Below are 25893 nucleotides of genomic sequence, written 5' to 3' on the forward strand. Positions count from 1 at the left end.
TCCATATGAAGTTTTGTCTACATCTGACCTTTCCTAAGCAAGTTACAGCCATTTATTATAATATTATCCAGTGAAAAAAAGTGTAATCCTTTAATTCATTGACTGGCCATGTAGGTGTGTCCAATAAAGTTCACAGGAATAAAAGGGGAAGGTTGCCCAGTCATTACAGAGGACACTAAAGAAAAAGGGACTTTTTTACCTGAAAAATACAATATACATTGACCATGAACGACAAAAGTATATATAGTATAGTATATATATATATATATATATATATATATATATATATATATATATATATATATATATATATATATATATATATTATGTATATATATTGTTTTAGATTTTGGGTATCATATCGTGATATGGATGGCATAAGTGATGTCTTTTCCTGGATTTAAAGGCTGCATTACAGTGAATTGATGCAATTTTCTGAACTAACCAGACTATTCTACTTGTTCTAATACTTTGGCTGTATCCTCTTAGTCATTATATCCACGTTACTGGTAATTATTTATCAAAAATCTCATTGTGTTATTATCATTTTGTCATATTTATAGTGTCAATATTGCCATACAAAGGCCAATCTCAGATTGATTTTGTCACCCAGTCCTAGCTTTTATAAAGTGTATCAAGATGTATATTGTGTATTGTTATATAGCCTAAAAATATTGCAACATTATTTTAAGACTGGCAGCCACATGAGAGAGTTTAACAGTGAAGTAACGGGTCCCCCATGCTTTGTATTTGTTGGATCATCAAACAGTTACTTATATTACTCTCCAATGGAAACTTAACCTTTCCTTTACTCACAATATTTGAAATTGAAATTTGGCAGATACAAGCACACACACACATACAAAGTGACAAAGCTGTGTTGTGGTGTATGGGCTTTATTGGCATACATACCTTACAGTCTCTGCACTTTTAGTGGAGTATAAAGATTTTGCTTGAACTAGTAATGCAACTTTCACACAGACATGTATCAGGGATAGAGTCACAAAGCACTATTTCACTGCTAAACTTCAGCGAAGCACACTCATTCGTCCCATGCCGTGTGGCATAATAGCAGGCAAAGGTAGAGACCTTTAGTTATTGCAGGTCTAAGGCACTGATTTTATATTGTCAAACCTCCCAATTTAGATACAGGATTTTAACAAATAGACACATTTAACAAACAAAACTACTCTCAGCATCACACTTTCATAGCACACACACACACAAAATCACGCATCCACACGCACACTCAGTTTAAATGCACCCAGTTATTGATGCGTCTACGCTACTTTAGCTGACAGTGAGGCTAGTCCTTCTGTTAGAGTGATTTTGAAAGCACAGGTATAGTGTTGTTGCTGGGTCCAGAGTAATGTTTTACCTGGAGGATTTTGCACATCATTCAAACATCAAGACTTTGGTTTCAGTATTCACCATGCTATGTTCAGATCAGGTCTCGCCTGGGTGAGAGAAGATGGACCGCTATGTCTTCATCTCGGAAATGTAAGACGGAGAAATGAAAAGCACCAGAGAGACTTGCCTGAGCATAACACGGGAACAAGATTAAATTCCAACTCAAGCCAATAACATACTGTACATAGAAGCAAACGTTTTTGCAGCACAATGATTACTTCAGCGGTAAGATATAAACAAATTTCAGGCTTGTGATAAACGAAAGCCGAAGAAAGCGAGAGAAAAATAAAGAGAAGTGCATCGGTCAAGTAGTGGCCTACTGTGGCAGTTCTACATGGCAACAAAATCACTGTAGCTTTATGCTCTTATCCCAGCTTCTCTAACCAACATCCTGACCATAAAAACCTATGACGATGTTGAGAAACATGCAGCACCTGGTGTCAAGTGGTCAGCTTTGTCTGTACTCCCACGCCTCCCTCATCTCAACAGCTGGATTCACTGAGCTCCTAACCTCACCCCTTCTCAAACAATGACTTCCATATTCCAAAACAGTGACAACTTGACAGTTTTTTTCTCATAGTAACTGTAAAAATATAAGGATTGTAGTAAAAATAGCCCCAGGACTAGTGTAGAGGCGCAATAATACAATCAAATATGACAGTACTGAACATGAGGGAATCCTATGATACTCCTTGATTTCCCCTGAATCTAACAAACATCAACACAAACACTTAAACAATGTAAAAAAAAAAAAAAAAAAGTATAATAATTAACATAGCAGAGAAACATGAAAAAGTCAGTTCAACAACAACAACACATGGCCGCAAGGTAAATCAAGTATGGAGGAAGGGTGATGACGTGCATCCTCTCCGTCACTGCGTCCTTATTTAGGCCTCCTTTGTGCTGCTCTTCATCTTCTCAACGGTTTCCTGTATTTACACAAAGAAAAACAGAAAAATGACATTTAGTGTATCATTTAACACAATGAGTAATTAATGATGTGGGTACATATTTGAATAAGCATCTATACGCTTATTTTTCTCTCTTAAACGCACAGTATGTAATTTCTATCGGCGTCACAATCAAGAGCTCGACACCAATGTACTGAACAAAGACGTAGTGATGATGATGATATTGTGAAGCAGTGTGGGATCATGGGAACTGTTGTTTTCATTGTTATACAACGACCATTGCTGATAGAAATCTATCTGACGTGACTCAAAATGTTTCGCGGACAAGGTAATGCTTTAACGTTTATTCACATTACGTTTAGTCATGCTCGCTGACTATCTTGCTCACTCTGCTGTGTCATCTGGTGTTTCTGTGGAATTTGTAGCAACTAGAGGGAATAAAGGGGATATGATGCCATTGTCAGGCGACCAAATGAAGGTCTAGTCATTTTTAGACAATTTGAAGTGGAGATGTTACATATTGTACCTTTAACATTTTTGGAAGTACGCATATCACTGTCAAAACAACACTGTATTTTGAAGTAAGGTCGTCGTGACTGAAATGAGTGTACAGCTGGTTACACCAAACTTGTACCCACAGAGCCACATTTGTTTACAGTGGCATTATAAGCTGCCCTTCTGGAGTATATGACCTTGCTGACTCAGCCATGGCCTCAAGCCAGAGCTCTCGTTCTACCTTGTGAGCCTCGCGCTCTCACACACACATAAGCAGCATTCCATTATGTCCTCAGTGAGCTGACAGTAACACCAAATCCCTTTTTTAGACATTTTTGTCGCCAAGTGTTTCCATCAATGTTAAGTAAGTAGGTACGTCACCAGTGTAGCATTGAAGTCCTATAATAAACTGGACAAAAATCAAAATCGATGCAGCAGACCAGAGATAATGTCTTTTTTTTTTTTTTTTTTTTTTTCTCCACACATTCTTCCTCCTTGTCAAAATCTGGTGCCTGCATTACACACAATGCAACTCAACAGCCATCAGCTCAGTCTGATGCAATCTACTGTACGGGGGGGGGGAGAGACCTACAACATGGAAAAGTGCAATGGAACAGCGATCCAACTGGGAAAGATCCACGAAGCCTGACTTGACCGACATTAATACGACATCACAGCAGTTGCCGGCGCACATAGTGAACAATAACCTTTTATCTTTTGATCACGTTCGTGAAACCTGCTGTAACAACTTTGGAGCTGCCGTTTTCATTTCCATTTAGTTAATTTGTGCTGGAAACAAGTCCTGTGAGCATGTTGCGCAAGCCTACTCCTCCTGTCACTTTTTAAGTGCCCTAATCTGTTATATCATCTGCTGTGTTGATTGTAAAGTTCACAGACTTGCCATTCATTCATTCAAACAATCATTTGCAGCATCCATGTTTTCCCGAGCAGATACACTTGGGCACATTGAAATTGGAAATAGGGAATACAGACTTCCGATTTTTTTTTCTTTAGCCCCAACTGATGCTGACTCAATTGACATTACTTTATCAATTTATCCAGCTTTGCAAAGCTCCCTTTGGAGCCACAACAGACTTTATAAAACTATTTTTTTTCACATATGCAGGAGACCTGTAAACAGATTTTGTGTAAAATTGGTGTTCCCCTTTAACACAGCTGGATAATGCTGGCTTTCTTCATTCCAGCAGTGTATAGTCAGCTGGTTGATATTCACTCTTAGGAATAACTACAGTAACTATATAACTTTTTATAACTATCTTCCACAGTAAATCATGACGGCATCCCTACCCATCAACAGCTTCTAATAAAAAGTAAAATGTTGGAGATCATTTAGCTCTTTTTTTTCTCTGCCATCTGCCCTCTGTTTTATACCCGTGCCCATTTCATAGTTTTATCGATCTAATTTAGAAAACATTTCTTTATTTCACAGCTTTTGATTTACTGTTCCACTTTTCAAGCCAGGCGTCATAAAACCGCTGATACGCCGGCTCGCTGAGCTGTGTTGGGTTGGTACACAGTCACATAAAAATTTACACCTACCAATTCCTCTGTGAATTGTTTTGTGCTGGCTGAGCAGTTTGATTCCAAATGCTCTTAGTCCAGAAACACATTGTGAGTAATCAAGGTTATATCGTACAGGAATCTCAGAGCAAGCACTTGGGTTACGGCTCATGTCAGTGAAAGTTCATGGCCCTTATAACCAAGTGGAAGCCTATGAGGATAGGGCAACAATGGCGCTTTGACAAACACTTTGTCCACGTCTTGATATGAGTCATTTCATTACATTTTTCTGTTGTTTACAGGGGTTTCTCCGATTGCAAAGACAGACCTGGTGCTTGTTGAGCTCAGCCACACGGAGGTTCCACTCCTCCTCAGTCATCTCTGCCCCGGCGTCTGTTGACTCATCCACAGCTGCTGTTTTATCTGGACAGGTAAAATAATAGCCAAAAATGTTCACAAGGCATTTGTGAGTTAATTAAGATGATTAAAAGAATAAATAGCATATAGATCATCTCCGCGACGTTAACTTACCAGTGCAAGTCATAGCAGTGCACACCCAGTTGCCACATGCACACACACAGCGGTTACACTCGACCTGGGTCTCTGCTCCATCCTCATATGTCTCATCCTCCAAGGCACATTCTGCAGAAAAGACGCACGACAAACTTTTTCAGCCAAGAGCGCAGATAATATACTGCAGCAGAACGATAATAGAAGCAGCATTGCACTGTAATCAATTCATGTCAGCATTTCAAAATGCCACATAATTCATCCAGTATCTTAATTTTAAAGTCACATGCCTTTGGCTAGTTTCAGCTCACTAATGAAAAGTCAGCAAAATTTGCCAACACCCACGCTGTGCAGAACTTGTGAAGCATGTGTGTTGGACGTTAAAATAAATAAATAAATTTGAGACATTTTTAAAAACTTTCAAGATGCGTGACATACACTGGGCATGCTTTGTGTATTTGTGTAAATTCCAGATTGTGTGTGTGTGTGTGTGTGTGTGTGTGTGTGTGTGTGTGTGTATCCTTGAGTCTAGTAAAGGCAGGGTTCACTGCTCCAGAGTGAATGTTATTTTTCTCTCTGCTTCCTGTGAACTTTATCCCAGTTATATATCAACGCCAGATGACTGAGCAGACTGAAGTGACCCCCACAAAAAAAAACAGCAGCAATCTGAAGCTCATTTCCACAGTTGGCTGTGTGTCAGGACTGTCTGACTAAGCTCATTTCAATGCATCCGTATACTATCAGTGTCACATTACATATACAAACTATTCCTTTAAGCTCACTCTTCTCTGGTGGATTGAAGCCAGGCTTCAGGCAGTTGAGGAACTCATCAAAGCTCAGCTTCCAGTCGGCGTTCTCATCAGAGAGCTCGATGAGGGCATCGACACACAGGCTCCTGGGAAGCACAAACATACATGCAAACACAGAATAAATATTAGCTGCTGTATGCAGTGACAACAGAGAAAACAAGCACACAGACGAAATGATAATTAGTTTAGAGGGTCTAATTCCATAGAGCACAGTTGTTTATGCCAGTGCGGGCTCCCACTGGAAGCCTTCAGAAAAGTTTGCACTGGCTAGATAAGGTTCGATGACTTTTCCGTGCACCTTAAAATAGCACAGTGGCACACAGATATGGATCTGCATGTGCAAGCATTGCCACAGAAGCAAATAGAAGACTACAAATTTGGAGGGTGAAAGAATTAAAAAGAACTCAAATACTTATAAGCATACAAAACCACAAAAACACTGACCTGAGCAGCTTGTTGCTCTCCTGGTCTACGTAGGACTGCAGCTCCACAACCGACTCATTCTGCTGGATGAATTTGAGCAGCTCTGAGGAGTCCAGCTGAGCATCACCGTTGTCATACGACTGCAGGAACAGGGACAACAATCAATTTGTGAAAATACAGAATTACTCTGAAAGAAATCATTGGTGTTTTTTTAAACTGGTTGGTCTGGGCTGACAGTGAATTTGCAGCCACAACCACAAATATTACCAAGAGAGCACTGTTTGCCATGAAAGAACACTATGTCAATAAGTGATTTCAATTTGACACGAGCACATCGAGTACCTGCTCTACTTACAGCGTGTACTCATGTTGTAATATTTTTGAAATGGGGTTGGAGGAGAAATGGGTGTAAGAGCATGAAAAATCTATTCACGCAAGTTTAGGCACTCGTGTTAATACGAATGCTCACACTGAATTAATCAGAGCTGCTTGTCAACTTACACGCTCTGTAATGCTGTCTCTTTCAAGGGCTTTTGAAATAGTTTGGCGGTAATGGTGGTGGACTTGTCAGATGACTAAAGAGCCATTAAATGACCGTGTGGTGTGTTTGTGGAAGACAGTTGAACTGAAAACATTCATGAGAGGATAAATAAAGTATGTGCTGGGCAAGGCCAGAGAAATAAATACTGCTGTTTAAACAAGTCTTCTGCTTTAATGCCGTTCAAGGCAGGGGTCCGGAGATCCTCATTAAACTGAATTATGACCATCAGCTGACACGCTTGAAAGATCTGTCACATGAATAATTAGGCACAGTCTGAGGCGGCTTTAAGGATCAGGGTGGTTAGAGGAGGCCCACACGGATAAATAAACCAGAGTATTCTGTACAGAGAATGGTGTGGGAGCGATAGCGTGCATTAATAGAGAACCAGGTCCATTTCTGTCTTCTATGGAAAGAAGCCCACCTTGAAGTACTTGAGCAGGATGTCTGAGAAGTTGGATCCCTTGACAAACCAGCCGTCTGGGACGACCTCAGTCTGCAGCCACTGGATCACGCGACTCCTCAGCTCGTTGCGGTCAGCAGCGTAGCACACCACTGCAGGGGCGGGAACATTTCCAAGGGTCAACAGCATTAATTAATAATCTATCTCTCTATCTTGCAAGCTATTTCACAACTGATACCTGTCCTTTTGTGAATGCATACGTCAGTATTACCATGTTCATTATGTCCTTTCCATTCGACCATAAAATACAGTTAACTGCACAGACATAATAGATCTCAATCCCAGACCTAGCTTAACCCATCTGTGAACCATGGACTAATTCAAAAAATTGCTCTGAATTTAAACGATTTAAAGTCATATTGGTAACATTTTTATGTGGAAAAATCGTTTAAAAAAATCTTTTTCCTTACAAAAATTATCTTGATTCATCACCAATAATTTTAAAATGCTTGTCAGGTCCAAAATGATTGTTTTGTTTATCTCTGTAAGAATTCTGATGGTTGGTTCCAGCTTCTAACAGGCTTTGTGAGCCAATTGTATGACGCCGTTGGTATCATGTAGTATGTGTGTTTAGTCAGCATCAAGAGTCTTAGTTTTAGTCATAGTTGCCAGTTTGTGTAAAAAAGACGTAAAAATGGCTGAGTTCTACAGAACGCGCCCAGCGTACTGTACTGGCCAAACCTTAGCTAGCTAGCATTGTTAACAAGCATTAGCAGCATTAGCTAGTTCCACAAAGTGGCAACCACTTGAGGGGACAGATGATTACAACAACAGCGGTGTTGTGATGTGAACGCAATGGTAGAGGGGAGATGGAAAGCCACATTTAGTGGCTGAATGTTATCAATAACACCTTTATTATTATATAATTAACATCAATGGAGTTTTTTCTTATGGCAGTAAAATTATGAACACTTTAAGTCCTCAAAACATAAATTCATAAATACAGTTTAAATGAAAAACATCAAAGCCTGCACACACACACACATGCACACAAACTCACCTGGGCTGGCAGCAGCCTGCTCTGATTTCTTCTCTAAAGATTAAAGAAGAGAGAAAGCATTGGAACATTTGAGGCCAAAAAAAAGAAAAATCAATTGCACAGCACTGACTTGATTGAGATTGATGGAAATGAACCTGGCTGTCACTCAACACTTGGGCAAAGGTCTGTCAAGAAGAAGGTGTGATATAACCACTTTCTGTGTCTACCTTTCCTGCCACAGCTCTGATCAATGTCCAGCTGAGCGGGGACACAAAGAGCGCGACATCACCGAGTGTGAGCAGTGAAAGTTCACTCAAGATAAGATGCTAATATTAGATGCATTAATAGATAAGTCAAGGCCATCAACTCGGTCACCTCGCGTATCAGCTCCATGGGCTTGTTCAGAGATCACCTGCTAATCAGCTCAATTAGCTATATGAGGATTATCAGCACTTGAACCAGGTGACACCAGTTTGTCAAGGTGAGCCAAACGATGCTTTTTGAACCCCTATGTTACACCTCCAAATTTAGGGAGTTTTTAAGATGCTCAATCTTATACTTAACAAAGTGTGGTCTGAGGAAAAATGGTTGAGGGTCAGTAGAAAGTCTTGTTGATTTCATTGAGTTCTATACAGTTAACTAATATCATTTCTTTTCTTAAAAGAAAAAGAGAGCACTGGTTTTGGATCGGGCTCAATATTGGCAGACGCCCTGAGTTAAGGTATCGGAATCAGTATCAGGAGAGAAAAACTTGGATCGCTGCATCCCTCCTTAGCAACACCCACATATGCTCACCAATAAAGTGTTGTGGTCTATTGTGTCTGTGTTGCTGCTGCACTGAATCACACAGTTTCAGTAAGCAATCAGAATCAGACAGCAGTAGCATAACAAGGGTGAAGGCTATTTTTAACCTCATCCTGCCAAAGTTTTTCAGAGACACAGTAACCACAGAGAGTTTCGCAAGTCTTCAACTTAGCTAGGATCACAGTGTAAACATGTTAAAAATTTCCAGGGAGGGAAACGAGAAGTTGTTAAAGTTCAATTTGTGGTCAGATTGTGACATCCTGTGTTGCTGCTGCTCGTACCCTGGCAGTGTCCATCGTGGGCCACCTGGATCTTCAAGCCAGTCAGACAGGCATCCCTGTGGAGCTCACAGTGGTTCCTGTAGGTCTTACCATTGCTGCCACACACTGACCTCTTGTGGGGCTTACAGCTCTGAAAAGAGAGGAAGAAAAAAACATGACTATGAGGTGAAAGCTAGGGGGTAAATTTCTACACAGAAGTCGTTTTTTATTTACATTCCTACTTCTTCTTTCGTCCCTGCGGAGCCGACACTCACCTCTATACACAGACAGCTGGGCTCCCCCTTCTCGTTCACGGCACACTCTCTGCCGGCCCCACAGAACACGTTGGCACACACTTTGCTCTTGCTCTGCTGCTCCTGAAAGAAAGGAGACACGTTGTTGGCACTTCGGTATACTCTCAGAGTCTACAGGTTTCACACACATGGCGGCGCTGTTCCCTTATTAACAGGCCCATTCGAATGCGCTGCGAAGGCGGGGATTCTACATTCACATTAAACCACGTTTAATCACACTCGATCGTCTTTCACGAGCCCCAGAGAGACGGCTTCCTCTTCACTATGAGAATCTCTCCCCGGATGACATCCAAACAAAGCCGCTCTGATTTTGCACCTTTGTTCGTTGGTAAAGCAACTTATCACAAAAACATCTTCACAGATTTCAAAGGAGTTTAGTTGAAAGTTGGGCCAAGGGCAAAGGATTAATGACTGGCCTAGTTTGTGTTTCCATTTGAAGTTGTTTTTCTCTTCCAACGCCTGAACTGTGAAATACAAAATTACTTTTCTGTCATCACCTTTTCCACCACCACTATGTAACATTTGGAGAAGAAATTCAAATTCAGAAATGTAACATTTATAATATCAATGAGGTTATAATACAAACTCAGAAATATTTATCTTTTCCATCACTGAATAAACAAGCTGTTCTCAGAGGAAAATGAGATCCGCAGAACACTGTTTGTTTATATTTGGTGGACCCTGCCACCTTTCTAGCTTCAAAGTAAAACAGTATGAAATTGTGTTGTCCTTCAAGGTCAGTTTTTTGTTTTATTCATTCATGAAAACAAAGAGAGTTTGTTTATTTAGTTTGTTTAGGCATAAAAAAATCAGCCAATCAAGATCTTTCTCTTCTTCCCCAAAACTACATAGTGCACCTTTAACATGTCTGGATAACTCAGAATACAGCTGTAAGTGTGGCCTAAACCGCTTCATGAACGCACCAGATTTCAATTTCACATCAACTCTGAGCCATCCTGCAAAGTCTGATGACGCCCCTCTAGGTGGCGCTACCTCACCAACATGATAAACAACTCTGTGGTCACGATTCTGACCCATCATTTTTCACATTTCATCCTCCTGCAAAGTCCTTAAACTCTTGGGCGTGACTCTGACATTCTCCTAAAACTATTGCTCCAACCTCTAAGTCAGCAGGATCACTGTGTGTTTATCTTTCGGATCTGGATCAAGATGCAGTTTTTCAACATTTCTGTCGTTAAAATCACAAATTCAGACAAGTATGCTTCCAAATCGCTGCTCTTCAACACACCTATTTCATGTTCTCGTGTCTACACTGTGATCGAGGTCTCTGTAGACCCACTTACGTTTGCTAGTGGTTGCCATGCCAACGATGGCCATACTCAGCTGGAGAAGTGACAGCTGACCACACTCCACTTAGAAAGGAATGTAAATGGTGAAGCTAATGCCTCTAACGTCCATTAAACAAGGCAGTGCTCCAGATTACAACAGCTGTGGTGTTTACAACAGCGTTATCGGTGTGTGTGAGTGCTAAGGGAACACAGGATGAAGTCAGAGCCGCACAGGCGAGCAGGATAGGACTTTACTGGATGCCAACCAAACTGTAAGCTCAAAAATCCGCCTTCATTAAAATCAAATGTTTCTATCGTTTCTGTGTCAGTTCAACTTTCTTTTCTAGCAGATTCAGTCAGTCTCATTTTCTCTTGTTGACACTTTCATGCCTTTGTTTCTTTATCTTTTGTTTGTTTGTTAAAGGAGATTGCCGGTTTTGAGGCTTGCCAAAAAAAAAAAAAAAAAAGAAAGAAAAAAAAGATGAGTGCACTGGAGCTACAAACCAACCAATCACAGGATGCCAAGCGGAGCTCCGAGAGCTGCTTTATGACCCTCATTACCTCCTCCTTTCCCTATCTGTGTGTCTGTGTGTGTGTATACAGGGTGTTTCCACATCTGGAGTCTGAGCTGTGTTTTCCTTTGGGCCCATTCCCATGCTCTGAGAAATCTTTTCTCCTCCCTGCCTCTCTAGACTCCCCTCCTCCTCCATAAGCTGCTGTTTCCTGTAAGACCGAGACAGAAAGTTGGCCTTCTTGCGAATGAGCGCACGTGAGCTGGCTCCCAAGCTCCTGCGCGTGTGTTTGTGAGTACAGGTTCTGGTATGTAGGTTAAAACGAAGCAGGATTCTTGCGACCGAACTCTCATAAGCTCACTAATGATAGAATATAACAAGATGGATGCGGGGAGGTGGGGGGGTGGGGGGTGGGCAGTCACATGCGTGCATCGCAGTGGTGCAGCTTTTAACCTCAAAGCGGTGAGAGCAGAGGGATTGTAGGGTTTTGGTTCATTTCTATGCACGATTAAAAACACACACACACACACACTTGCACTCCAAAGTTGAGGTCATGGAAAATCTTCAAAGCGATCCCTGTGGCTTTGAGCATGTTGGACAATTCAGTTTGTTAGACACAGTTGGGCTAGGAGCCTGTTGAAACCTGTAGAAACCTTCAGTGAGAACATGAATAATGGATGGGCTGCTTAAATGAAACTGGTATAAACATAGAGCTCTGTCTGTCCACCTCTTCTCTCAGAGCACAACCAGCAGAGGATTCCTGACATTTAGCTAATGAACACAGAGGCACAGGGCTGTTTTTTTTTTTTTTCTCTTCTCCAGCTGATTCAAGTGGATTGTTGCTATGGTGAGAGCATGTGCAGGCTCCTGTTGTGGCGAGATCACAGAAGTGTCAATCAAGAGAGGCAAGTGGAACCAAGCCCCATAATGAGATCACAGCAGAGCCTGTTGTTCAGATTTTATGATTGACGTAGAGGGAAAATGGACGAAGCCACTGTAATGTCACCCAAACAACCTTCAACAAACCAGGGTAGTGACGCTGCCTCGATGTGGTCATAAATAATGTCTGCATGTAGCCTTCATGGAGTGAGCAGACATGTCCCATTACATGCACAATGGGTCATTTACATTTACGTTCAGGTCCTGGTTTTGAGTTTTAATTTTTAACCTGGTTTTGATCTTAATTCAGGATATGATGTTTGCATGGAACCTAGAGAAAACTGGTTCTTAATGCTCATGTATACATTTAAATCCAGCTTTATCCAGGTTTGTGGTTATCTAACTTTGCACTCTTTCCTCTCATTCCTAGAGCTAGACCAATCATTTGGCAAAGCTGATATATTTGCAGATATTAGCTATTAAATCTTTGCTACTGGTGTAGACGTATATGTTGGCTAGTAAGTAGGGGTTGGCGGTCTCGTCGAAAATTATATCAAGATCTCAAGACCACGATCTAAATTGTGAAAAGCTTAATGTAGAGACAGACATAAAATAGCCAATGAATTTCTCCATTTGCACCATTGTGATAAAGATGGCTCCTCACCCGCCATACCATGGGCTATAACTCCTGTGGCATTGTTAGAGTGCTGCAGGATTCAGTCCTGGAAATCAGTTAGCACTTTTGTACCTCCGGTTCCCTTGTCTCAAAGTCAATGGGCTTTTTGAATGGGTTTTTCTTTAGATGCCTGAAATAAGGTTTGCCGTCAAGACAAGCTTAACATAATTAAGCTTTTTGCTCATAAAATACGTCAGTAATTATCCCACATGTGAGGTAAAAACATAAATTGCAGTTGCTAACAAGTGGCTAAATGAGACTACAGAGGCTGTTCGGGGACATTAAACATCATCACGCCGAACACGAGACTCGTCTACTCACTAGTCCGTCTTTACAGGTGGACTTCTGTTACAAACTGTTCTAACTCAGCTGGTGGTAATGTTAGCTTTCACTTCTGCTAATTTCATTTATGCTTCAAAAATCATGAAAAAAAATCCCAATTTGCAGTTTAACAAGAGGTTATGTGCCGCACTATTTCACGGCAGGAGCAGTGACTTCCTGGAGTCTCTGCTGGTCGCCTGGTGACCTCACAGTGATGTCAAACTTCGTCAAAAGTGTTAATTTGTTTCTAAAATGTTTTAGAGGAGTTGGTAGGTAGATTTTGTTAGATTTTGACAGAGCCAGACCAGCTGTTTCCCCCGCTTTTAGTCTAAATGCTAAGCTAAGCTAACTTCGTTAATACTATACAGTCATTAGTGGTATCGAGCCTCTCATCTTACTCTTGGCAAGAAGTTGTATAAGTAAAAAAAACTCACCTCAAAGCAGTTTTATGCCATGATGTTTACATGCCCAAAACAAAATCGGGATTCTGACTGGCACACTTGAGTGCATGTAAATACACTCATTAACCAAATCACTATCAGCGCAGACATTAAATGTACAAATGGACTCGGCACAAACAAAAACAAACACACCCACTGTGGGTGTCCTACTTAAATGATATCAATTTTTCATTGCAGCAGACAAACACTGCCTCATTTTCCTTCTCTCCCGTTTAAAAACAATCACTGGAGCCGGAGCGCTGATAAGTGACTGGTGAATCACAACTGACTAAACAGAGCCCCGTCATACAGTACTGCCTCAAGCATAAAACTGACTGTATATACACAATTCGCAGTTCATTTTTCCTCGACTCCAGCCCTCTTTGTCTTCCATTTTTTTCCTTTTTGTCAGGAGGTTAAATCATATAAAGGTTTTCAGGAGATTAAGAGATTTAACTGATATTTCTTAAAGCCCTCAGTGCGTAATTTTCATCTTCAAGTCTGGTGTACTTTCATTTCTGCTCTGCTGTAATTCTCTCTGTCTTTTGTCTTATTCCCGGTGCCATGCCCTTTTACGGGCTGCAAAAGACATGCCAGTGAGCCGAGACCAGCTATGCAGAGCTTGATGGAAGTCAGAGGAGGAAGGATGAGAGGAGGAAGCTGTGCAGGGAGTCTGACTATTAAAAAACAGGTAGATGGTGAAGATACAAGACGAGATGCTGTGCTGTGAAGTCAATTTCTCCCCTGCTACGTGTTGAATGGCTCCATGCTGAGGCAGAGAGGAGTTAAAGGGCAATGTATTTCTCGCTTCACATGTGAAAAAGTCTCTTTCAATTTCCACTGCCGGTGAGGACGCAGGCGGTACGAAAACAACACAGCTAAATCTGCACCCACTAACACATGAAAGACACATTAAGACCGTCTCTGTGCATGCCTTTCTGCATCTGTCGATACGCACAGCAGTATGAGTAATGGATCCTATCCGCCTTCGGCTGCATGTTTTGCGCATACGTGTTTTCAGTGTATGTGTGTGTGTGTATCTCGGTGATGCTCCATTGATCTAGGAGGCCAATCGATGCTTCTCTCCTGTGCGTGTCACTTTACAGCCACCGTGAATCCTATTCCCACAATGCACCCTGCCCCCTCATTAGCATAGAAAACATTGATTCAGGGACTGTAAACACCCTGTCCTGGATATGCCGACAGTGACAAACAGCATAATGGAAGTTACTTGAAAAAAATGTATGTGTTAATTGCTGAATTTAACCTTTCCGTTAATGATTTAAACAACGATATCAGTTGAATCAGCACTATCTGTTCATTGGGCACGCAGAGCTCCATTTAATGCAGTCCAATACGACAAGCCGGCATTAAATCCTTTTGGTATTGAGCTTTTCTTGAGAGATTCAGTGCTATGCTCATTGTAGAGGTTGTGCTTTATGGTGCTGTTGAATCGTTCCGCATTTCAAAACAGTGAAATGTTATTCCGCACGTGTTACATCAGCATGATGAGCTCAATAAGGATGTAAGGATTTGATGTTGGATTTATAGGATGTCTCTAGATTTATCGCGTAAACGGCCACCTCAGTGTCATTTCCCTCCTTGCCCCGAGGTAAGTCTGATGAATGTTTTTATGAGAAAAATATTATTCTGTTTGACAACTTGAAATATGAAAAAAAAATTATCTCTGAAGGGTACAAGTAATGATGTTTCTGCTCCTTTTGGTCACCAGTATACATTTCTTTATTAAAAAAAAGGCTTGGTTTTATTCTCAGACCCGATCTTCCCTCAGATTTGTTTGTCACAGCAAAAACTGTAACAAAAAAAATCTGATTAAAAACAACACTCTGAATGGATGCAGCTAATCGTGTTTTAATTTACTGGAAAAATGATGACTATTGAATCGAGAAAAACAAAAAGGGTAATGGAGTACGAGAATTAAAAACTGATGTTTTACTTGGCAACACACCCCCCACCCCAGGAATCATAGTTATTCATCAAAGAAATTATATCTCAGAACACATTAGGGAGCTTTAACAATGACGCTGACATGAACAGACGAGGCAGTGAAGTCGAGGAAGGCATTTAAGCTCCCAGCTGTGTCCTGAAGGCATCAATCTGTCTCCATTTAGAGACTTTTTAGCCATCTTTTATAATCAGCAACACCTAAAAATACAATTTTAAGAATAAACATTTCTTACATATGGTTGTCTTTTCAACTACTGGGACATGATGTACATATGAAGGCATTAAAGGAACAGTTAGACATTTTAGAGGACAGACGTAAAGACTGTGGGGCCAGTTTCCTCTCCTAACTCTCGGCGAAAACGCTCATGAACGTGTTTCCCAAATGTTTGGACAATTCTTTTGCGTTGTGTGCAGTTTTTGCATGTTGTACATGTAAAAACACACAGTAACCGTTATTTCTAAGGAGTTACGTGTTAGAAATGTCACGTTACTAAAAGCAGAACACCAATATTGGTTTCTTACCTACTGTTACTCCATTCCCTACACCGTGTACTTCTCTGCAGAGAATCTCAGACTGACAGATGGACGGACAAATGTGCGCACAGCAAGGCAACTTCACCCTCGCAACCTCATAATGCAACCCTGCTTTTCCAAGCTTGTTTCTAATTACAACGAGGTAAAATCACAGAGAAGGAAAAGAGGTGAAGGTGAGGGATGTAGACAAGAGACAGAATCAGGAGGCAGGGGGTTACATTCCTGAGCTATGTTGTGCCTCAGCTGGGGTCCGACAGAGTTCGTCTTGAGCCAAAATCTCCTCAGTATTTAGGTCAGAGAGGTGCCCCTGCTCTCCCCCTCTCCAGCATTTCCCTCTCTCCCTCTGTGTTGTCTCTCCAGCTCTGGATTGTCCAAAGCTCGTCAGCTTTCATGAAATGTGGGCTCACCGCCAGAAGCAGAAGAGGACAGGGAGGACTCAAATTGAACAGCTCGTCTCCTTCTGTCCACAAAGACCTCCCTCTCGCGTCTCTTTCCCTCGAACCAGGCCTTACCGGAGGAGAAGTGGAGCACAGCCAAAGAAGAACCACTCTTACTCCGCACACTGAACACTAACTATGAACCAGTTTCCTCCTTTAAGGAATTTATTTCACAAGGGGCGAAACATAACAGACCATCATCGGCTCCAGCTTTGAATCATCACAGAAGGCTGTAGCATTTGCCCTCAATAATTAAAGTGTCTCTATTCTTTTCTTCTCTCTGGATCTATTCAGCTGTATCTTCATACATATCAAATCAGGTTCAGTCTCATTTCTTCTCGCCTCTCGAGATTAGCCATACAGTAAAGTCTCCACTGAGAAACACACATCAAATCACTAAAATTACATGCTTCCTGTGAGCTGAGATGCCTGGTTAGTTCATGGGTTGATATGAGAATGAGTTGATAGTGGAACTGGCAGGATGTGTCCTTGGAATAACGAGGCCAAAGTAAGACTAATTTGAGCGCGTTATAAAGATAAGAGCTCTACGGGTGGTCTCGAACGCTCTCTGAGGGGCCAGGTCTGAGATTAAAACCTGCAGAAACAAAAAGGGACCCTCGCTATGGACCAGTTTAATCGGATCTGCCTGTTATTCCTCGCTCTGCTCTTGTTTCTTATTCAGTGTGAAAGGAATGCACCAACGGACAGGATGATGTCACCCCGGTCTGAAGCCTCTTATTTTACACCCACAAGGCCCTGTTGTTCAAGAGCTGAAATGCAACAACAACACCCTGGAAGAAACAAGAAGAAGAGGGAAGAAACAAAAACAAGAAGGATAGACAGAAAGAGCCAGAATGAAAGGAAGGAGGAGAGGAAAAACACAAGAGAAAGTTAGAGAGAAAGAGAGCGAGAGGCTAAAGAAAGGCAGGAAATAAGTCACGGTCTGGGCAGAGCCACATCTGCTAGCAGTTAAAACGTCACCGGAGAACATAAAATCCTATAAACACAGCACCACCCTCCTCTCCCTTGTGCACCCAGTTGACACGCCGAGACAAAAGTGTCCCCTGTCCCCACCACCAAACATAGGTATCCCACTTTTATCCATCCTGTCCTCTACTCCACACGTCTCTCTTGTCATCTTTTTCTGTAAAAAGCACCGATTTTGTCATCTATTACAACATAAATGTCTGTCTTTCTCTTAGTCTTGATCCAATAATTTTCCTCTAAGCCTTTGCTCTCTTTTTCTCTCCGTCCACTTTGCCACCTTTCTCCCCTTTCCCTCCCACCCCTGTTCTGTTCTGGGGCATTTTTTTCCACTGCCAGGAAATGGAGGGAGGGAGGGAGGGAGAAAGGAAAAGAGGAAGGGAGGGAGGGCCCATGCTAGGCTCCGGCCAGGGGAGTGAGTAGATTCCTTGCCCTCTTCTCTGCTCCCTCTTTGAGGCCAGTATTGGGGCTAATGACTGGAGCACGTTTGTAGAAGGAAAAAGGCTCATTTACAAATTGCAGGACGAACCTCAACCTTTATCATGTCAGACAGACATCCTCACAACTTAATCTGGGACACAGACCAGGTCTAATAAGCTCTAACTTATCTTATTTTCCCCTGCAGTTCATAAAAAAAGCTGCGATTTCAGGTTCAACTTTGACAAAAATCATAAGTGTGGATTCAATTTGAGCCAAAAACTATAAACTATTAATTCAACTATTTTGATGATTGTATTTCAATCATTTTCTCATTTCAGATTTTCAAGTGAGAAGATTTGTTGCAAGTTATTTGAAGATGCGACCTCAGGCGGGGAGATAATGGTCATTTTTTAACAATTTCTTTCCACATATACAGAGAGAAAGATGAATTGCTTAATCAAAAAGTATTCTGCAGATTCATCAATAATGAAAATACTCATTCTTTTCTGTTTCTATTGATCATAACTGTTGATCGTAACTGTCCAATCGTCTGTTTTCTTCTTCTACCTTGTATTTGGGCCAAGGATGTTCTGCTTTTCTTTTCATCTTCTCTTGTACACTTTTTCACCCACTTCAATGCACACTGAGGCAATGATATAAAACAAAATAACCTTGCCTGATCCAGCTCCATTTGCTAAAAAGAAGACGATGATACGCAGGAGAACGCTCAGAAAGGCCAGTAAGTGGATTTTTGAGCTCAGATAATTGTGTTACATATACTGTTCTCAAAGGTCAAGAAGGAAACAGAATGAATAAAATAGTTTGAGGATGAAAGCGTGTTAAATAAATGTGGTGAGCAGATTTATGCTTCCCAGAGGACCTGTGTCGAAAGATGTTTTTCTTCGACAAGAGTCTGATCTCTGTTGGTCAACGAACCAAGGCATGTGCACAAAACACAGGTTGTGGATGCAAATCAGTCTGTGCCGCACATGACAGGGAGTGCTGTTCACCTGTGACACATTTAAAAAATGTATTCAGGGAATACACAAAGAACCTGGTCCTGGTCTCTTTAAAATTAAAGTGTAGGGCTGCTACATGTGATTATTTTCTTTATTGATCAATCTGTGGCTTATTCCTCAATTAAAGGTCCAGTATGTAGGATGCAGTGGACCCACTCCCTCTGTAGGGAACATCTGGCTTTTGTCTTCGTTGGGAAAGGGTACAACTCCCTCATTCATTCCCGTGTCAAATGACTCTGCTGTAGTCACGTGTCTTTATCGGCTCCAGCTCCAATCAGCAGTGATGGAAACATGATACCCGGGGTGGACATGCTAATTTTCGCCCCACCCTTGATGAGGTTAAAGACGTTCGCGCCTGAATACTTTTGTATCTGTCTCCATTCAAGCACCTCTTCATTTGAAAGTTTGAAAGAGAGAAGGAAAGAAGTAAAAAAAAAAAAAAAGTTACTGCTGTAAGACTGTCACTGGCCTTCATCTAAGTACCCAATCAGTAAGGCAAACTTCTGCCAATGGGAAAGGAGTCGATCGCCTATTTTAAGCAGGTTGGACTACTTTTAAAAAACCTGCATATACATGCTAATTTTCTTGAAAACATTATATTGTATTAAAGCGCTCACTTGTAAAGTAACAAAAACACAATGATTCTTAATTTCAGGCAATTATGCACTAATGACAACATAATTATGAATATGAAAATTTGAAGTCCATCGTGTTAAAGCTGTAGGAGGAGTCTGAGAGCTAAATTCAAAATGGTCGACTTCCCTTTGGGTTTAGGCCATGGCACCAAGAGACTTTTTGTGGGTGTGATTCACATGTGTGCTGAATTTCATACATGTAAGTGAAAGTAGTCCCGGGGCCCGCATTTGGCCATATGGCCAAGGCCATTGCAAAAAACCAATAAAGTACTTAAACTTCCACTACATTTGAATTTTGAGTAAAGTTTCATGACTTTTTGAGCATGTTTAGAAAGAAAGAAAGAAAGAAAGAAAGAAAGAAAGAAAGAAAAAATTCCTTGCATTTCTAATTATATTCCATTTCAGCCAATCGATCCTCCTGAATCCTACACACTGGACCTTTAATTTACTATAAAATGTCAGAGAATAACAGAAAATGTTCTCCAAAACCTACATTTAATCAGTTTATTGTTAACATAACACATGTACTGTACTTCATGCTACTTTGTACTTTCCCCACTACATTCATTTAACAGCTGGAGTTCCTGTCAGCCTACTCTACAGATTACAATTTTTGATGACAGCCTTTAGTTTGGCTTTTAACACATCTGAAGTGCATTCAATTTGTTCAGTCAACCACTTTAGAGTTAAAACTGTGTAAATGAGCCACTTTTAAGCTGTAGCAGTTGTCAAGGCTTTCTGGTTAATGGTGAAAGAATTCAACAATCGCACCTGGAGAGAACAATGGCAGCCAGTTAATCACTCATCTGACAGCAAACTGTATTTCAGACACAAGGCCCGATCTGAAGGTGCGTCCCCTACACAGGACGATCTCTGATGGAAATGAAACGGGTCGTATTAGGTTGTTTTTTGTCAATTAACTTCCTTTTTAACATGTCGGGCTAATGATGTTGATTCAGTGCTTTTGACTGTGAGCTAGCAAGCATAAAACAAAGGGGAAACTGTTGGCATCACTGAGTCTTTTCCCGAGTGAACTTATTTGCGCCTCGCCACCTATACGTGCCTTTAACTTTTAGCATGCATGAGTAAGTCAGTATTTTACATATTCATTATCTCTTGCTCACAAGCCCTTTGAGTCGTGCTGCTCTTTGTCTTTGTGCGCTCGTGTTAATTCATGTGTGCAGCGCCTTTGAGTGCACGGTGCCGGTAATGATAAGATACAGCTGGTAAGCTAAATGAGGACTCCTTTTAAGCCAAGCCAAGAGTGAAGAGAACACACTGCAGGGACATGAAACACAGCACACACACCCCCTGTTTCTTCCTCTCAACCCCCTCACTACACCGCCAAGTCTTACCTCACCCACAATCTCCCCCTGCTATAATTGCATGACTGTGGCTCCGTCTCCTCTCTGTTTTACATCACTCTATCTCGCCGTCCTTCCACAATCCCCGCGCAGTGTCCATGACTGGATGTCGGGCTACAGTAATTAGAGCAGGCTGATACAGGCAGAGGACACAGCGTCCCCTCATGCTCGTGTTCCCTACACCTGGGCAGATATTTTTAGCCCACCTTGGATGAGAGAGAACAGGCATCAACATGGCAACATGGCAGGGTGCCTGAGAGGCTCAATCAGAGCCTGCTCCAGATCCAGGGCATCAGGGGGACCAGCTTCCTCTTCTTCTTCTTCTTCAACCTCTCAACTCTTGGACTTCTGGTTGCCTTGTTAGACTAACTTCCTCTTGACGTCTGCATTTTTCAAGATCCAGAGCTGGCGCAGATAACCAAATTAACCACTGTGTCATTCCACCCTGTCGCCATGAATATTGCAGGATAACACAATAACACCGGATGCCATATAAACAGAAATATAAACACCCCTCTCTCTCTCTGTTTATATGCATGAGTGTGCGCACATGTCCCCTGAGGCCGCAAACTCTTATGACTTTCACTACGCCTGAATCTCGACCTCCTTTGCATACCAAGCCCCCTGTGCGGTTGAGTTAAGGCTCCAACATTTTATTCTCAAGATGCTTATCTCGTTTCCAGCAGAGTCCCGACCCCGGCCACCCTGCTACCACACTAGGCTTGTCTTCAAACGCAGCAATTTCTCACCTCAGGAGGCACACGGGCGCCGTCCTTTGTCATAAATCAGGACTTAGTGTCCAGGCTTTAATACCCTAAACTCATGCCAGAAAATAAACACATCAATTCACACACAAAGAATCCTGCGTTTCATTTGTATCTCCTGCTCTTTTCCTGAAAATCTAAACACACACCCTCGAGGCTGATCAGATCCTCTCCTGCGATAGCTTCGCTCCAACTTGTTGACCTCCTTCAGACGGCACGCAGGAATGCCAGATCAGGCCCTTCCCACGGCCAGTCAGCTGGCCATATATTATCAGGGCAATTACCTTTGGAGAAGAGATGTCTTTCTAATGCCTCCCCATTAACTCGGTGGGTATACTCAACAGACTCTGCTGTGTGCTCTGTCTCCACCATGCCATACCTCACAGATCACGGCCATGAATCTAATAAAGGCGCGCACAATGGCACATTTTCCAGCCAGAGGGCTAAGGTAGGGACAGACGAGGAAGGTCAGCGGGGAGGGGGCCTACATGAGTAATGTTGTGGCAGTTGAGGCACTAATGGCCATCTGCGTGAAGCTATAAAGATAGACCAGGCAGCAGAGAGATGGTTTTATCTTGTGTTTTGTATTTGCCGTAGTGTCTGAAAAAATCTATCCTCTAATTAGGCTGCAGCCATTACTTCAGCCTGCAACTATTGTGCAGGTCAACAGAGGAGTCAACACAAAGCCAGGTGTTCAACAGCTGTGTCCGGTGAGAGTGCAAGGTCATCAACCACCACCTGGTGTGTGTGTGTGTGTGTGTGTTTGTGTGTGTGTGTGTGTGTTTCTGTTTTTTAAAGGGACAGTCCACTCCAAAATGAAAAATAAATATTTTGCTTCCTACCTGTAGTGGTATTTATCTGTCTAGATCAGTTTGTCTCAAACTTTTCCTTACGCTGTACCGACTCCAAAGATATTAGGCTCTCAGAGTACCACAATTATGACAGTAGCCCTACTTTATTCAGCTCATTGTTTTGTGCTGTTTGCTGCAAACGTTAGCAGCTGCTGTGGACGCTGCACTCGTGCTCTATTCTAGTCTTCAACTTCAGTTTCAAGACGGCTGCTTGAAATATTCCTGTCCTGCTCTGCACTTCTCTTCCTGATAGTTCCTGTTTGGAGCCACGTCTGCAGTGTTTTTGAACCCCTCATGTTACCTCCGCTTATTACCTCGCTATCACAGCTTAGCTGTGAGTTTAGCTCGTAGCTAATCACGGATGACCGATGCCCGTGTGACATGCATGAATGTGACTACGTAGCAGGCTTGAACAAAAATATTTTATAGACAGACAAAACTTATTTTAAATTACATTTTAAAAGTTTTAGTATATTCATTTGAAATTCTGCTAAATGTTTTTTTAATGAACTCATCCATGTAGCACCAGAGGAAGCTGACAAACCACCAGTGGTGCACGTACCATAGTTTGAGAATAAAGGGCAGATTGTTTTGGTCATGCTGTAGAGATGTCTGCCTCCTCTCTAATGTAATTGAACTAGATGGAAATACATTTGCAGCATTGTCTCTTTCCAGAAATCATAACCCGGTTACTCAAGATAATCTACACACCTTGTTGTGAACAGTTTCATGTAGGAACTATTTTCTCTCTACTGAACTGTATCACTGCTCAGAAGACAGCTGTGCATCCACTCACGGACGAGAGGCTAGCTAACATTACAGCTCAGCCAAGGAGGACGCAATTAATGAGAAAGAGACATTGCTGTTGAGTTTTTGAACAATTTTTCTGAGTGCCATCTAGTTCCATTATATTAGAGGGAAGGCGGATATCTCCAAAACGCTGCAACTCACGCCAAAACAATCCAGATGGATGAACAGCCCTACAGGCGAGAGTTAAAATATGTATTTTTCATTTTGGGGTGAACTGTCCCTTTAAAGGAGTAGTTTGAAATTTTGGGAAATTCACTTCCTCACCCCGAGTGAGAAGAGAAGACTGAAGGTGGTCGTCCCCCCTGTGCCATCAGGCCAGCTAATCTAACAGCGCATTATCTCCGTGTTTACTCAGAGGTTGGACTACTTAGCGCCGCAGTGCGAGACCCATAAGGTGAGCATTCTCACAGCCCCTGAGTACACAGACAAACACACATGCGCTCCTCACTGACCACCCAAACAACGGTGTTTGTACGCCATTAGAGCAGCTGCCAGTAGCACCCGAAGCATCCTGCGGGACTGATGATGAGGGGCCATCAAACAACCACACACACACACACACACACACACACACACACACACACACACACACACAAGGCGAGCAGGGCTTTGTGAGACAAACACTTGCCCTCCCTTCTTTTCTTTTCACAGCTGTCTGTCACTCTTGTGCCACTCTGGTCCTCACAACTGCACAGAATAAAGACTAAGAGGAGTATTTCTGTGTGTGTGTGGTCCAACAGGATGAAAATTGTAAGTGTTTGACTACAAAAAACACATCAAACTGCATTATGTGTGCAATCATTTTGAGGATTATGAATGTCCCTAGAGAAAGAAACTGCCTCACTGGCAATTTAGTTAAACTGGGAGCCTGATTGTCTCAACAATGAAGCTCGTAATTAAGCAGAGTGCCAACAATAAAAGGCATAATTGGCTCTTCTTAAGAAAATAAATACTATAACAAGCTGCATGCTCATACAGTCCTGAAAACCAGCAGCTATAAATGTCTAGTTTTCAGCACAGCACTAACAGACTGACTCAGACCCTGTCCAGATGTTTTCCTCCTCATCTTGTGAACAAAGCTGCTGTGTTACTGTTCCTCCAGGCGGACAGCTCACACAGACACACGAAGCAGAATCTGGTTCAAACATGAGAAAAAAACCTCACAAAGAAAAATGATTTCAGCTTCAGAGCTAAAAAACTTACCTGAGCGTTGCAGACAGCCACGGCCAGCAGAAGCAGCGCGGCGACACTTCGACACATCTGGACGTGGAAACAAGAAAAAGTAAAAGGTTTAGCGAAGAGAGACACAGAGGAGGAGAGTTTAACACGTCCATCACCAGCTAGTGATGGAGAAAACTTGAGACAAAAAGCTACTTTTAGGATTTCAGTGTTACCATTTTTGCAGGGAGGAGAAAGAAAAGAAGAGCGGCTCTGCTGGACGGTGCGCTGGGAGGAGGGGAGCTGCTGGTCTGGGTGTTTGTCGGGACGGAGGCGAGCAGGAGGTCCGTGATCGCAAGAAATCTGAGGAGCGCTGAGGAATTCGTGCCAGTCAGTCAGTCTCTCCTCCTCCTCCGTCACCGCCGCAGCCAATGAGCAGGTCTGGAGGAGGGGGAGCAGGAGGAGGAGGAGGAGGAGGAGGACCCGAGGAAAGTATGTGCGTCCTGCGTGTGCAACCATAATCTGTGAAAGATTAGTTAGGATGGGGCTAATTGGTTGATCCACATGCATTTCTTACAAGAAACGTAACTCTGGGTGGATTATGTTCACTGGCGTTGCGCGTGTAAAACCACCCTGCCGGGCCCCACTTTGCGCAGCCCTGGTGTAGATATTTTATTCAGCCAGCTACAATCTATGAGCCATTTATTCTATTCTTACAAATCACTCAGTCAAATACATTTGTATTGTTGTGAAATGTGATTAATAGACCTTTATTGTGGGATATCAAGAGATAAAGACATATCAGTCATCAGGCTGTTTGCCCATTGATCACAATAGCACAATTCTCATTAACCACTGATAATTGACTTGATTCTTCAAGTATGCTTTGTTAGTTCTTGCATACAACTACACCAAGTGCGTTTATGCTTTAAAGGGGCACTATGAAGAAATTCTATCTTCATATTTTAATATTTACAGTAGTAATGAGGTAATAAAACAAACTCAGACATATTTATTGTTTCCATAAGTGAATAAACAAGCTTATAAAATAAGTCTCTGCGGGAAAATAAGGTCCTCAGAACACTGTTTGAGGCTAGAAAGGTGGCAGGGTCCGCCACATACAAACAAAGTAAAACAGTATGAAATTGTGTTTTTGACTTGCAGCGCTATTAGAGTCCGATCAGACATATCTGTCTATAGCCTAATGCTACATCTGTGATTGGGTCTAAGGGGATGTTTGATTGAGCTCATCATTTGTAAGGTATCTGTGTGCTGACACAAAACAAAACTCCAAAATCAAAATACTAAATTAAAGCCAGGATGTAATTAGTAAATGAATGCATTTGGATGGTATTAAACAGTGACACGCTGTTAAAGTACAACCTTCATGTTTCT

The 25893-nt window shown here is 42.0% G+C and overlaps 1 protein-coding gene across 1 annotated transcript; it reads right to left on the reverse strand.

Annotated features, from left to right (window-relative positions):
* Positions 1–878: 878 nt before the first annotated feature.
* Positions 879–24857, reverse strand: LOC141002180 (follistatin-related protein 1-like). Its single transcript, XM_073473382.1, has 11 exons — positions 24735–24857; positions 24544–24600; positions 9399–9500; positions 9145–9274; positions 8081–8113; positions 7042–7172; positions 6101–6219; positions 5630–5742; positions 4869–4979; positions 4666–4760; positions 879–2339 (listed from the first exon to the last, which is right to left on the reverse strand). The coding sequence occupies exons 1-11, from the start codon at positions 24735–24737 to the stop codon at positions 2298–2300; spliced, it is 936 nt and encodes a 311-aa protein (XP_073329483.1). The 5' UTR covers positions 24738–24857; the 3' UTR covers positions 879–2297.
* Between the last annotated feature and the right edge of the window lie 1036 nt (positions 24858–25893).

This window comes from Pagrus major, chromosome 9 (assembly GCF_040436345.1).
Source record: "Pagrus major chromosome 9, Pma_NU_1.0".
Classification (NCBI taxonomy): domain Eukaryota; kingdom Metazoa; phylum Chordata; class Actinopteri; order Spariformes; family Sparidae; genus Pagrus; species Pagrus major.